Source organism: Triticum urartu, chromosome 6 (genome assembly GCF_003073215.2).
Source record: "Triticum urartu cultivar G1812 chromosome 6, Tu2.1, whole genome shotgun sequence".
In the NCBI taxonomy this organism is placed as follows: Eukaryota; Viridiplantae; Streptophyta; class Magnoliopsida; order Poales; family Poaceae; genus Triticum; species Triticum urartu.
In genome coordinates, this window is record NC_053027.1 from 26,729,252 (window position 1) to 26,744,960 (window position 15,709).

A 15,709-nucleotide genomic window follows, 5' to 3' on the forward strand; every position below is an offset into this window, starting at 1 on the left:
GTGTAGGGAAAATGTAAAACGGCTATAACTTTTGCATACGATGTCGGAAAAAACGTATAATATATCAAAAAATTCAACACGAAAATCCGCGTCCGATGGAGACTGCCTACGGCCTGTTTGCAATTTTTTAGAATCCTCAAATTCCAAAAGGAAAAAAGATATGGTCAAATTTATGTTTTTTTTAGTTTTTTTTGTTAAATCTGGTCAAACTACTTATTCAAGAAGTATTAATGTTACTACATAATTATTCAAGAATATTAGTGTTACTAAATAATTATTTCAATTTTTTGAATTTTGGTCAAATCTGGTCAAACTGTGGTCAAACTTATTCAAGAAATATTAGTGTTACTAAATAATTACTGTTTTCTAGAATAATAGTTTCAAACTCAAACAGTGAAATGTGTGACTTCATGCTCAAGCTAAACTCCTGAGGGTTAATAGGATTGGCATCTTACTATTGTCAGGAAAACAACAAGTGCAGACTTGGAAACGATGGAGAATAGAACCCAAAAGTTAAGCGTGCTCGAGCTGGAGTAGTGAGAGGGATGGGTGACCGGTCAGGAAGTTAGATGATTTGGAATGAGTGATCCACACTTGAGCAGTTAAGAGAGGTGATTAGAGACTAAATCACCAAACAATTCATAAAAATCAAAAATCAAAAAAAAATTCCAAAATTTTCAAAAAAAAACCTTTAGTACTGGTTGGTAACACCAACCGGTACTAAAGGTCCCCCATACCAGGGCGCGAGCTCAGGCCACGTGGTGGCACTTTAGCGCCGGTTCGTGCCGAACCGGTACTAAAGGGGGGGCCTTTAGTGCCCACCAATTAGTGCCGGTTATGGAACCGGCACTAAAGGCCCTTACGAACCGGTTTTAAAGCTCCGTTTTCTACTAGTGGGGCTATATATGGGCCGTATGATCGATTGGCCAAACATGGGCCAAACACACCGCATTATGGCCGTAAACGGGCTAGAGTTGGAATCGTCCGTTCATGGGCCGACCATAACGGGCCATCGTTAATAGGCCGTATTTGATGACACTATGAAAACGGCCCAACGTATTAACGGACCACAAACGGGCCGACTGTAACCACGGGCTGAATTTGGCCCACAAGCAGAAAATGACAGTAACGGGCCGTAAGTAAACGAATGCTGGAAATGAGCCCGAGAATAAATGGGATCTGACAAGGCCGAAAGATAACATGGGCTGGAAACGGCCCAACGGAATAATGGGCCGTTAATGGGTATAAAGTGATACACTGTTCATTACGGGCCAGTTTCACCACGGGCCGTTAATGGGTGTAAAGTGATACACTGTTCATTACAGGCCATTTTCACCACGGGCCGTTAATAGGCCAATAGTTACATAGGGCCTCATATGGGCCGAAAGACGTCATGGGCCATACATGCGCCAGAAGTGAAAACGGGCTGGAATCATATTGGATGGCCCAGATGACGCTACTGGGCCTAATTCAGATAGGGCGTAACGGGCCTTGGGTTAGCGGGTTGTAAATGGGCTAAATGCGAACAGGCCGTTAACAGGCTTTCCATGGGCCGGGCCGCCACCTTTTGACCAAGTCAAACGGGCCGGCCTTTTCACAGGAATGAGCCTCTATTGGGCCGTGCCACGTGTCGACGTATCATAGGCGCCTTCCGTCCAATGAGTGGATGACATCTGCCCCAACGATGAGCCGACACGTGTTTCCTCCAGCCAATGATGATTTTACACGTGGAAAATCCCCATTGGTCAGGGCTATTAACAGGTTATCGGATCCAAAACCCGACCCGATAGCTTAATGGCGTTTCGTTATGGTGGATGCCACGTGTCAGTCACCCTTGACGAAAGCACTTCTGTGACGCGCGATTTATCGTCATGGAAGTGGACACTTCCGTTATGATAATTTTGGTAATGTCATGGACCACTTCTACGATAGCACAGGTATGACTATCTTGATTTTGTCATAAAATCGTCATGGATGTACATGCATGACAAAAAATGCGACCTACTGTGACAAACACGTATCATCACAGAAGTGTATTTTTTTGTAGTGATACCAAGCCTCGGTATGAATGGCATATTTTCTAATCTTTCTAATCTTCAAGCGCATTGCATCCATCTTGATCTTGTGATCATCGACGACATCCGCAACATGCAACTCCAATATCTTCTCCTCCTCAATTTTTTTATTTTTTCCTTCAAGTAATTGTTTTCTTCTTCAACTAAATTTAACCTCTCAACAATAGGGTCGGTTGGAATTTCTGGTTCAACTACCTCCTACATAAATAAAATCTATGTCACGTTGATCGGCATAATTGTCATAAACAATGAGTGAACCAAATAGTTATAAAAAGATAATATATACCACATCCGAATCATAGACAGGACGAGGGCCGACGGGGGCGGATACCAAAACCATTGCACTATATAATAACAAGAAATAAAATAGTAAGAAAATTAGACAAGTATCTATCTAAAGTAAGAATTTTTTTCCAGAAAAAGATAAGAACAAGAGGCTCACCACGGTGGTGCCGGCGACGAGATCGGCACGGGCGATCGACGGCGGTGAAGACGGGAATGGGACATGACGTGCCGCTAAACCTAGACAAATCTCGAGGAAAATGGAGCTTTGAGGTCGAGGTTCGAGAGGAGAAAGCTTAACTAGTGTGGCTCGGACATTTCATTGAACACCTCATGTGCATAGGAGGTGAGCTAGGGCACCACAAAGCCCTCCCCTCGCCGGCCAGAGAAAAACAGAGCACTGGAGTGCTCTACTCGCGGGCGAGGGGTATATATAGGCACCTCATTGGTCCCGGTTTGTGGCATGAACCGGGAATAAAGTGCAGCCTGTGGTCCCAGTTCAAGCCACCAACCAGGACCAATGGTGGTGGGCCAGGAGCGAGGCCCATTGGTCCCGGTTCGTCCCACCAACCGGGACCAAAGGGGCCAGACGAACCGGGACCAATGCCCCCACGAGGCCCGACAGGCCCCTGGCCTCACGAACTGAGAACAATGCCCCCATGGGTCCCGGTTCTGGACTGAACCGGGACTAATGGGCTGACCCGGCCTGAACCAAAGCCCTCTTTTATACTAGTGTCGGATGACAGTAGTTAAATAAGAGGAGGATGACACAACAAGTGATATCAGCGGTAGCCAAATTACCCATGGTAATGCTCAAAAACATACATATAATGACTACTGACTTAGGTTTCAAATCATAGACATTATTTTATCTTACCATGATCTTCTTAACTATTCATCACAGATGAACAACTGTGTCGGAAGCACAACAAGCCATTCGAGTATATTCATGTCCCACGCAAAGCAAGCTCAACCCCAAAGTTCAAAGGCAAGAAAATCCATCTAAAGCCTGGGAAGTAGATTCTCCATGGTAAGAGCTACATTACTCTTCTCATTCCAACAACTCTCAGAACAACTGCTACATGGTATAACTTTGTATAATTTAACATAGGTGAGCCTGGCATCCACCACTTAGATGAGTTTAGTCACCACATTGTGTGGGGCAAAACAGTTAAGCTCTACAAGCGTAATGTTCTGTTCTGTAATAGACGGCAAAAGAATGGCAATCCTTTGCAATTGCTCTGTTCTGTTTCATACAATGACATGGTATAAAATGATATACTAACTAATATTTACTGTTATTTTCGGTACTTTGTGGTTCGCTTTTCTACGGGTTCCGTTTTCCCACACATGGATGCTGACAATGGTGAACTGCCAACCACTACTGGAGATGGAACTACTGCTGTCACTGCCCGCTTTATAAAGGGTGTTGACAAAAGGGCCACCATCACTAGACGCTGGAGCGACTTCTTCGGTCAGGCACACATGAACAAAGGGCAATCATATGCTTTCGCCTTCAAATGCACTTTGAAGGGACTGCGTCTGATCGTCTACTCAATATAAGCAAGTTGCAAGAGCCCCTTGTTATATAACTTAGCATTAGTATAGATACCTACCAAGACTTCTATGTTTATCATCCTTTTGGATCTTATGTAATCACCTAAGACCATCCTATGCGTTTAACTATCATACCTTAGACTGTTGTCTGGTATGCTTTCCAAACAGCCATGATGAAAGAAATATATGCTTTCGCTTTGAAGTGCACGTCCAAAGGCCTCTGCATGATTACCTATCCAATCTAAGCAGATCTAGTTTATGTAAAACATGTATCATCAGCGACCATCTATCTATCATCAATCCGTACTTATTTTCATATGTTTTATTTTATGTTTACATATTTTAATGCACACTCTTCCAATACCTTGCTTGCACTCGGCCTTTGCGCCATCGGCGCAACAGGTCCTCTAGTGCATCTTAACAGGTCACACACACACACACACACTAGAAGAACGCCCGTGTGTTGCAACGGGGCCACATTAACTTTAAAAGTTCAATATTAATATTTTCATACATATCAAGTGATATTGGCATCCTTTTTACCATCAAATCCTCGCACACACACGCTAGTGCATAACAATATGAGTTATGTGTATTATATTTGCCACCACAGCTGAGGGAATTAATTTCATGTAAATCGGTCAGTCACAGCTCCAAGAATATGTGAAGGAGGTGGCCCGGGTCGGCGTCGGCGCCGTCTGTCGCGGGCCACGGGCCCGCTTCCAAGTGCGTCTGCGCGCCGGGTCCTTCAAGTGCCGCTTCCACCGCACCAACTCCCAGGGCCACGGCCACGGCCACGGCCACGGCCAGGGAAGCCGCCCTTCTTCGCCCCCTTCATCGGCCGCGGCAAACGCGTTGTCGCGGCACCCGACCTCGCCGTCCTCGTCCTCTGGCACCGTCGTGACCCAGTAACGCAGGCCAAGCATCGGCCGCGAGAATCAAGAACGCTCGACAACGGAGAGGGAAGGGAAGATCATATACATGTCATAAGAAAGGGAGTTTATTTACTGCTCCCTCGATGTATTGTTTCCTTTTTTTGGAGATTGATTACCATCCGTGAGTTAAGGTAAGGTTAATGTGATTGAGAGATTTTTCTGAAAATCAAATATTTGGTTTCTAATTAATGTGATTGAGTGATTTAAGATAAGGTTAATTAATTTAGATTTGATCTTTAGAGATTGTTCGTGATTGATTCTTCATTACTAAATAACTTGCGCCAGTATGAAAAGTTCTGATCTGTTCATATTTCTTTCATTGTGTGAGAAGGTGACAAGAAAATAAACCGATGAAGTGGGGGAAGGGGACAGAAAAAATCTACGGAAAAAACCAGTGAAGGTGGGAGGGTGTGGTCTAAGAGATCGTGAGATCAATTCCTGATGCAAGTAAATTTATTTTTTTGCCAAAATATCCGACCAGGCCCACCTTGACCCATGCGGGGATGCACAAAATAAGCTATGTACGGCCCATGCGGGGAATTTTGGTTATGCACGGCCCATACATATGGTGATCCAGCTGTACGTGACCAAATAGGATGGACGGACGGTCGAAGAAGGACAAAAATTAGGGACTAACCAATTAGTACCACCTCGCATATATCTTTTATATTTAAACAGAAAGCGTAAATTTTCATGAAAATAAACGTATTGGAACGGTGAACCCGACAAAGTCAATCCGTGCTTTATTATTACTAGCAAAAATGCCCGTGCATTGCTACGGGAAAAAAACATATCCCACAGATGTAGACCAACAATAAGCATGGCTCAAGACCCCCCCCCCCCAACATGTTAACATCCCCTTACCCTCCTTCTCACCGTCACTAACGATAGTCGTTGTGTCCAAATCCATCCGAGCATTGTCAATCCAAAGACAATGAGCTCGGCTAGAAAAATGTAAAACTAACTTGTAATTCCGTAGAAATGTCCCTTGTAGAATCCATACAAAACACAATCCAGCCAACAGTTTTATAATGATATGTTCAGAACCTTTAGTTATGCTATTACTGACCATGTTTAAGTTGGTAAATAAGAATCTTAAGGACGCTGCATGTTGTTTCAGAATCACATTTATATTATCTTCCATAGAAAAATTGCTACAATTCTTCCAAGACAGAACCATACAGCAAAATGTTTCAGAACGCAAGGAGTCAGAATACTCTGAATCAGTTTATACACTGTGAAATAAAATTCAGGCCATATAAATCCCGCTTCTGCAGCTAACCTAGCTAGTATTACACTTCTAGGTCCAAAAACTTGAAAGTGGAATAGCACAGAATTAGTAAAGAACTAAACTCCATTTGAAAGCAATTGCACGCATTTGTGAATCCACGCATAGTTATCTGACGGAAATAATTCAGCAAACACAATATGCGTTGAAAATTCAAAGATCTCATGAGAGGCGGACTGATGCCCAATATATCGGGAAACAATATGCATGTTTCACCATGTAGAACTGAAGCAAATTATCTAGAAGGAATAGAGAAAGAATTTTGTTCATGATCCAGGGACCAAATTGGTAAAAATACTATAATCTTGAAAAGAAACATCAAATCAGTAAATGTGACAATGACACAACTACAGTCTTCTGCCACTTCCGGTTGCACCCCATAAAATGGCAAGAGAAACGCACATAGTAACGAGCAGCTGGCATTGCCTGACCAAGCAGCGGCGAAGAAAATTTTGCTAGTTTCTATTTTTCAAGTAAACATCAAAGCTTCAAAAACATAGTACAATGAAAAGGATAGAAGGAGATTGCCGCCATCTAAGTAAATGGATCTTATCAACTGCAGCATAAAACCACAGTTGCAACGAGCTAAATTGCGTAAAATGAGGATAAAAGTTACCAAAGTAACATGTTCCTCTCTAATACCTATTGAGTCGTGTGAAGAGAATGGGTATATAACACCAACCAGTTCAGGATTGATCCAAGGCCACACAGAACTGTCCCCAAAAGAGATTCACAGATGCCAAAATGGAGCAGATGCATTTAGTTATGCACGAATATTTGTCGTGTGATCCCACAGTAGGCACTGTGCGTACTTTAGTTAAGCATGTATATATATCTGAACTTGCAAATTATACACTGGCCAGTGCTATTCTTTTCTATTTAAATTTTGTGTTCCAGCATGATATAGAAATTGCATATAAAATAGAGTTCAAAACAGGTGCTATAAGTGAAATTGTATTTATCACTGTTGTATTGGTTTCCCAAAGAAAGTTTGTAATCCTCACAATTATGCTCATGAAGCATCATGCTCCATGTTTCATCTTGCACATCCTCTGAATTTCTGGTCTCGCACCTGCACCACATTCAGTTTGAAGCTATCGACAATGGGGAGTAGACTTGTGTGATTGAAAAGTGAAAACACAAATTTTGAACTTATGCAGATTTGAACTTTGGCACATGCACCACAATGCAGAACCGTGTATGATGTGGATTGTAACAAACAAACAAATTGGAGCGTCATGGATAAGGAGGACGTATGGCTACCGTTGTCACTATACGCTGCTGAATTCGGATGGAGCTGGTATGGGAGGTGCCGCCGAGGGCTTACCAAGGGAGACGGAGAAAACACTGCAGCGCCCGGACCGCCGGCGCCTCATATTTTCCTCCTGCCTCTTAGCGCATGTAGGGGCAGCCTCAAAGCCGCCTCTGCTCCAGCTCCTTCCTCAACCCACCACCTGCTCCGGCTCTTCCTCAATCCACATCGAACCCATTGGATTTCTCACAGAGGATGGTTTGTACCGCATATCCTGAAACAAACATCATCAATAAACTTTAGTATCTCAGATGAAGAATTATGGAGGTATACTCTACAAAATTGAGTAGTGGCTTTAGAGACATATATCTAAAATTGGCTCAATAGTTGGTAAGAAATTCTCTTTTAATTAGAGAAAAGGTATGTAGTGTTAACTTCTTAAGTTAGCAAATGCTATCAGCTAGCGCACCATGTCTGCCTCTGCTTGTGTCCGGCAAACATGCTATGATATAGTAAGAAACCCGGGACCAAAGCATGTCGTGAAAGACGCACATGGGGTGGGCATGCTTCGACCATATCTCCGGGGCACAGTTGACAGAAAACTTCCTGATCTAGTTCTAGCATTTTGCTTCTTTTCTTAAAAATTGTAAGAACAGACCGCTTCCAAGGTTCAAACTATCTTTTGAGTTATCTATCTTAAAACAATGTATATGACCTGAATGTAAACAACATGTCTTAAAATAGTTCATCCACAGACTGCAAGAACATACGTAGAACATATCCCTTCCAAGGTTCAAATGGTTCTTTGAACAATCTATCATAGCCATGAAGATTTGCATAACCTTAGAGAGTCACAGAAAACAGGGCAGTGTTAAGATAGGTTCTGTCATGGTTGATATACATCAAACAGTTCCCTTGATGGACGCACTTCATTATAAATTAGGTGGTATGCCTACCAAACAAAAACTTAACATCAAGGCTACAAAAAAATCCGAAATACAGGCAATGATGGATGTGAGAGGCACTGTTCTTCTTAGTAAAGATAGCTCCACTTGTCTTGAAACATATATCAAAAGGCAAAATAACTATAACTTGATTCATGCATAATTAATAATCTATAAATCCGATGAGCTGCTTGCCAGAAAAGAGAATATGAAATTAATTACACGTTAATAACGGTAGAAGCAAAACAGAAGACCTATGGCTCATAGATGCATCAGGAGATCACATTCTCCATGCATGGTCTCAGCCGAAGACTCTACTATTCAGAAACAAGAGAATACAAGACCAGTTGAATAAACTACAGACAGGTTCACACAAAAAATTGTCCAGAAGTAGATGGGTTCGGACGATCTCACCATGGATAATTTGCCGCCTAGATTTCCGGTGGGCTTGGTCACAAAACAATGGAGGTGAGGCACACACGCACCGCAACTGCTTTCTACCCCATCTTCTTCACCTCGCTATCCCGTCCCAGTGCCTCCAACTGCACCATCATCTTTACCCCCGCCCTCACACCCGTGGAGAATCAGCTCCGCCTCTATGACAACTCGCACGGCGTGGGGTAAGATTCCCGGCGGTGCCGTGGTAGCAGAGGCGGGGGGAGCCGGCAACGGCCGCAACGTGGAGTCTCGCCGGCGGTGGAAGGCCGCGAGGGTGGGGTGGACTTGGGGTAGGGCTAGGGCTAGGGGCTAAGAACGGCGGCGCGGCAGGATTGAGATCCGGTGACTTGCTGTGAGCAAGTCACCTGTGAACAATACGGTGACTGGCTCCCCTCTCCACACCGTCTGATCAAGGATCAACGGACAGATTTGTATGAACAGCACTCCTGAGCGACAGTGACTCGTGTACAGTAGGCCATCCACAGTACCCTGGCCTACAGTACCATCCACAGTGTTTTGCTCTATAGTATTCAATCTGAACCGCCCCCTGCATCCAATGGCTGCCCGCCCGCCAGTTACGGCGTGACTTGCTGTGGGCAAGTCACTGGATCTCTTTCCGGCGTGGCAGGGGTGCAGCGCGCTAGAGGTGGAAGATGAGATGGATCGTGGGTCATACATCTGGGCTGTCGCTTGTACCGTCATACATTTTGTGTTGACTTTTATCTGGATTGCGGGTTGGTTCCCTTAAAAGTTAGGGTTGTTTTTGTAAAATTATTGACCTACGGACCTCAAATTAGTACCACCTCGTTTATATTACGATTTTGTCCATACAAATTGTAAAAGCGTATTATGACTTGAGAAGAAAGCGTATTGTGACGATGAACCTGATAAAGTCAATCTGTGCTTTATTACACTGGTAGAAAAAGGGCCTGTTCTCCCGGTTCGTAAGGGCCTTTTGTCCCGGTTCTGGAACCGAGACTAAAGGGTCGATACTAATGCCCTGTCCCTTTAGTCCTGGTTCAATCCAGAACCGGGACAGATGGGCCTCCACGTGGCCTGTGCGCGGAGCCCAGGCAGGAGGGCCTTTGGTCCTGGTTGGTGGCACCAACCGGGACCAATAGGCATCCACGCGTCAGCATTTCTGTGGTTGGGGTTTTTGTTTTTTTTTTGAAAGGGGGTGGGGGGGTTTGGGTGTTTTGGGGGGTTAATTTAGGTGTTTCATATATTGTGTTTGCTAGCTATAATTAATAGAGAGAAGTGTCCTCTCTTATGTCCGTGCTTGGTCGACGCTACGTACTATACATACGTATAGAGAGGACTAGACACGCTAGCTAGCTAGTAAGCAAACGAAGGAAACAGAAGATCGTCATGAACATATATGCATACAGAGAGAAGTGATATCGACCACCTCTCCTTCTCCGAGAGATTGGTCGAACAACAAATTCTCGTATATCTATCCGACACTACCGGCTACATATATACAATAATTATCTCTTACAAATATAATCATACAGACTCAGGGTCCACATAGTATTCTCCGTCTTCAGGGATCACGTGGTCAAGAAAGAATGCCGCCAATTCCTCTTGAATTGCTCGCATGCGAGCTGGTGCTAGGAGTTCATCCCGCTTCCGAAACATCTAATTTAAAGAAGGGGGTCAATACATATATATATGAATGAATGAAACTCAACACAAATGATGGTAATAAAATAACATTGTGAATGTTGTTATTTACGTACTTCATATTGTTCGTCAGTGTAGCCCCGCTCACAGGTCGTGTGGCGGATGGACTCGCAAACGTAGTATCCACAGAAATCATTCCCTTGTTCCTGTCACAACCACTTTACAAGAAATAGAGGTCAATCAAACTGATAAGCAAGAATGCCAAATGGTATTGATGAAACTAGCGCTTGAATGACTAGTAGATGCGCGGAACATGCTACTATAGTACTTCCTTTCGGGTGTCTAAATTGCAGCTCCTTCGGCAGTCCCGAAGCTTTTCTGCTGAATTTTCTCCAAACCCTGCCGGACAAAGAAAACAATTACTTGATATATCAGGAAATGAACAAAGTTGCTGATATAGTGGATAATGATCGATTTAACTTACTTCTCGAGTATTTGAGTCATGCATAGTCCTGGGGATCTTTTCGTCTTGAGTGTAAGACGGTTAGTAGTGCCTGCTCAAGCTTAATCTCTAGGAGAATATGGTGGAAACTGCACACGCATGCATAACTCATCAATTACATTACTATAACCTTGACTAATATATAAGGGAAACCGAATACGCACAAGACAGTAACACTCACTTGAAGTTGTAAGGAAAGAGTATTATATCTTTGTTTTCATTTATTACCAACGATCGTAGCAAGTTGGCCTCGGTAGCTGCGGGATGAAATTTAACCTGAGTTGCATCTATGAGATATGTGTTAATGAACCCAATATCACCGACTTGTCTTTTCTTCAATTCGGTGATCTTCAATCTGCATAATATAGTGAGGATGATTATAAATACATCCAATGAAAGAGCTAAGCTATATAGAGAGACTTAATGACAGAAGTAGTACTACTTACAGACAGTAGCAGGCGACCGTTGTTTTATCGAGGGCCAATTGATTGAAAAACTGATAGAACTCCTCAAATGGAACAGGCAACAGTTCAATTCCAACGAGGTCATGCTCCTTTTTAACTTTCACATACAAAGTACTCCTCCCCCAGAGTCTCTGCAGATTTTCAAGTACCAATCATGCAATCTTCGCATCATCGCTGATAGAGATCTTTCATCTTTGACGAGAGGCTTCCCGTACTCGTATCTTTGTATCCGCACCTCCATGGGTTCATAATGTACATCGTCGGGCAGGTAATCTGCAAGATTGCTATAACCGGGCACCATCCTCGGATCATTAGCGACGTTGTGGCTAGGCACCTTGAGCGGGGGGCACGATTGCTTCGCTTGTTCGCCGAGCTGGGCAATTTGTTTCCCAGCTCGTCGTTCTTTCAGCCTTTGATCATTGACAGTACTTCCCGACCGCTCCGCTTTGGCAAATTCCTTTCCAATAATGCACTCATAGTTTCCCTTCGGCGGAGACTTGGGTGGTTTTGTCAGGGCAGCCAGAGTGCGCTTCGCTTTCACCGGATCTACCTTCTCCTCCGGAAGTGGATGTCTCTTTTCTTTCAACCCTTGAAACCAGTCATCTACTTCGGTTCGTGCGATTTCGGCGTTCTCCTCCGGGGTCCTCTCGTATGGTAACTTCTCTGGAGTCTTTAGAGAAGGACCGAATCTGTATGTCCTCCCACCTCTGGCTGTACTGCTAGACGCCGGCCGAGAAGACGGAGCGGTTGTCTTCTTTACTTGCTTACGAGGCGGAGGAGAAGGACTACGACGCGCCGGAGCAGCCGGAGCGGTGGCAGGTCTCTTCCGCCCTTGCTGACGAGGCGGAGAAGGAGGAGGCTGGCTGCTCGGGCGCGTCGGCGCAGGCGGAGAAGGAGCCGGTCGAGTGCCCTGATCGTCACTCGTCGAAGGAGGAGGCGGTGGAGGAGGCATAGTGCCCTGACTCGCCGGAGGAGGAGGCGGTGGAGGAGGAGGAGTGCCCTGACTTGCCGAAGGAGGAGGAGGCGGAGGCGTCCAGTTCGGAAAGTTGATGAGCTCCTTCCGCCATAGGCATGGAGTCTTCAGAGCAGACCCCAGCCTTGTCTCCCCTTCACCGGTAGGGTGGTCAAGCTGGAGGTCCTCAAATCCCTCCGTTATTTCATCCACCATCACCCTAGCATATCCTTCTGGAATCGGCCGGCAGTGAAAAGTTGCGCCGGGTTCAGTAGGATAAACAGAGCCAACAGCCAACAGCCGCCTTGACCTTCAAATCCCGGGAGAGAAGGAAAGATATACTAATTGGAGGCACCTTTCGAGCGTTTACGTTAATCCACGCCATTAAGATTAATATAGCCTTTCGATATTAAATTTAATGGTTAAGATATGCTAGAAGACTATGCCTTATTATAGAAGAAAACAACATGTACGTAGGGACGAAATCCACGCGTACAAAAAAACAAACTCACATAAAGAAAAATCAATTCTCACCACATACATGAAACTCATTAAACTTGCACATGCAAAAAAAGACCTAAGCTCCCACGTCCATGAAAGATTAGACATGCACATAAAAAAGAGTCCTAAATGCCAACGTCCAGGTTCCCAGAAAAAGTACGTGCCTACTCCTTGCAAAAAGAGGAAGCGTGGCTACAAAACTAAAAAATATGAATATAACCATCTTAATAAATATCAATTGAAGGAATATCATTCAGTAAAGCCAGATTCTTGAATTGGATTGTTTCACAACTAAATCCATTAATTTTAAAGTTTATTATCTAATATGATGCTAGATAGATAAAGCCTCAATTAAGTATAACATTGTGTTTGTTGGTTAAGTGAGGAGCACTTACTAAGGTACTAAAAGAGAAATATATATTATATATGGTTTGAGCAGCATTGTCGTAGTGGTGCATATACGCGCACAACAACAAAGTAATATAACTATATATCGAAATAATTCATTCTCGCTTTCTCCCTTAGTAGGTGGTGTCAAATTCTTGCTACTATGACATGAAGGCGTCATTCAGACCAGTGATGATACTTTGCGCAACATAAATGGGAAAGTAGAGGCACTCTTCCATATAATGAAGTTTATAATATATGTGTTTATATTGTACTATAATTGTTTGAATAACTTAGCATATGTTCAGATGTATGATATCTGTAATTTAAGCGCTTGAATTTTACATATAAATATAATTTTATTAATAAATATGTACCCATATAATAGCTAGGCCGTGTAGTTGCATGGGTAGATGACTAGTCATTATAATCTTGTTTGTGAGCAAGTCAAGCTTATCTAGTTTACACGTAACAACTTGTAGAACATTACAAAATTTATGCTTGCTAATAACTTCTAGAACACTACAACACTTGACATGTAAAAGGAATTTGATGAGTCATGGCCTACTAAAGCAAGTTACATTACTAGTCTTATCTATCTTAAGAGACCACACAAGATTACAAACTAAGTACCGTAACAACCATGCTTATCTAGTTTATGCGTAACAATTTGCAGAAAATTACAAACCTAGTTTCAGAAAAATAGGCAATCTAGATTAGTGTTTGAGCTGTAAAGTGAATAAGATGAGTCATGCGTATTGTCACACCTTTTTGGTGGTGGAATGATAGTGCAACAACAAGGAACTTTAATGACCAGTCCAAGAATACACTTGTAAGTAGTGCCACCAAACAGAACATACCAAATTATGATTTTGAGAAGCATCCAAGCACTTTCCACACAAGCAAATGCCAATTGTGAATGAGATCATTCCATGGCATCTATAAATTGCCCCGTAGCATGATGATCATCCTTCCTCATCCATCATTCTCATAAGTAGAGCGCATCATTTAAGCCAAGCAAGCTGTGGTCAATACAAATCCACCATGAAGACCTTTCTCATCCTTGCCCTCCTTGCTATCGTGGCGACCACCGCAACAACTGCAGTTAGAGTTCCAGTGCCACAATTGCAGCCACAAAATCCATCTCAGCAACAGCCACGAGAGCAAGTTCCATTGGTACAACAACAACAATTTCTAGGGCAGCAACAACCATTTCCACCACAACAACCATATCCACAGCCGCAACCATTTCCATCACAACAACCATATCTACAGCTGCAACTATTTCCGCAGCCGCAACAACCATATTCACAGCCGCAACCATTTCGACCACAACAACCATATCCACAACCGCAACCACAGTATTCGCAACCACAACAACCAATTTCGCAGCAGCAACAACAACAACAACAACAACAACAACAACAAATCCTTCAACAAATTTTGCAACAACAACTGATTCCATGCATGGATGTTGTATTGCAGCAACACAACATAGCGCATGGAAGATCACAAGTTTTGCAACAAAGTACTTACCAGTTGTTGCAAGGATTGTGTTGTCAGCACCTATGGCAGATCCCTGAGCAGTCGCAGTGCCAAGCCATCCACAATGTTGTACATGCTATTATTCTGCATCAACAACAAAAACAACAACAACAACAACAACCATCGAGCCAGGTCTCCTTCCAACAGCCTCGGCAACAATATCCATCAGGCCAGGGCTCCTTCCGGCCATCTCAGCAAAACCCACAGGCCCAAGGCTCTGTCCAGCCTCAACAACTGCCCCAGTTCGAGGAAATAAGGAACCTAGCGCTACAGACACTACCTGCAATGTGCAATGTCTACATCCCTCCATATTGCACCATCGCGCCATTTGGCATCTTCGGTACTAACTGAGAAGAAAATAACTCTAGTACTAGATATATGAAACACCGTTTTCTTAGTCCATGGTTTGGTCCTTGTAGCGGTGAAAAAATAAAGTGGCATGCACTATCATGTAAGAACCCGAACTATACTAGTTCAAACTTGGGAATAAAAGACAAACACAGGTCTTGTCTACATATTTATGTTGCATTAATCTAAAGATAACAAAATGTGTCTGAAATTTGAATTAAATTGAAGTATTTCTTGGACTTTCCAATTGAGTATTATTAAAGTACTAAGGACTATCCACATCCTTGGCTTGCCCCTAATCAATTATTTCCAGAGAAGCATTCAATTCATCAATCAATTACATTGATTTTTGTGGCTGGTACTTCTCCTCAACATCAGTATATTCACCGTGGCTACTCCAAATCGGCAAGAATGAGGTACCGGTGCTCTGGAGTAGTGCCAACTAACTGCTTCTCATGTGAAGGGGTGCGAGCGCGGGAGAGGTATTTCTGGTGGGCCAAGGGATTAAGAAGCGACCGTGGCAGTGGTACAGACCCCCGTAAAGCCCCATAGTTTCTTTTTGGTTTACAGGAACATGAACATCCATACCGGCCAGGGGAATATAGGACCGTATTGG

General features: G+C 43.5%; 1 protein-coding gene across 1 annotated transcript; it reads left to right on the forward strand.

Annotated features, from left to right (window-relative positions):
* Positions 1-14,160: 14,160 nt before the first annotated feature.
* On the forward strand, positions 14,161-15,260 carry LOC125515909 (alpha/beta-gliadin-like). The gene has a single exon (XM_048681395.1). It carries the CDS (start codon positions 14,245-14,247, stop codon positions 15,094-15,096), a length of 852 nt encoding a protein of 283 aa, XP_048537352.1. The 5' UTR covers positions 14,161-14,244; the 3' UTR covers positions 15,097-15,260.
* The last annotated feature ends 449 nt before the right edge of the window (positions 15,261-15,709 follow it).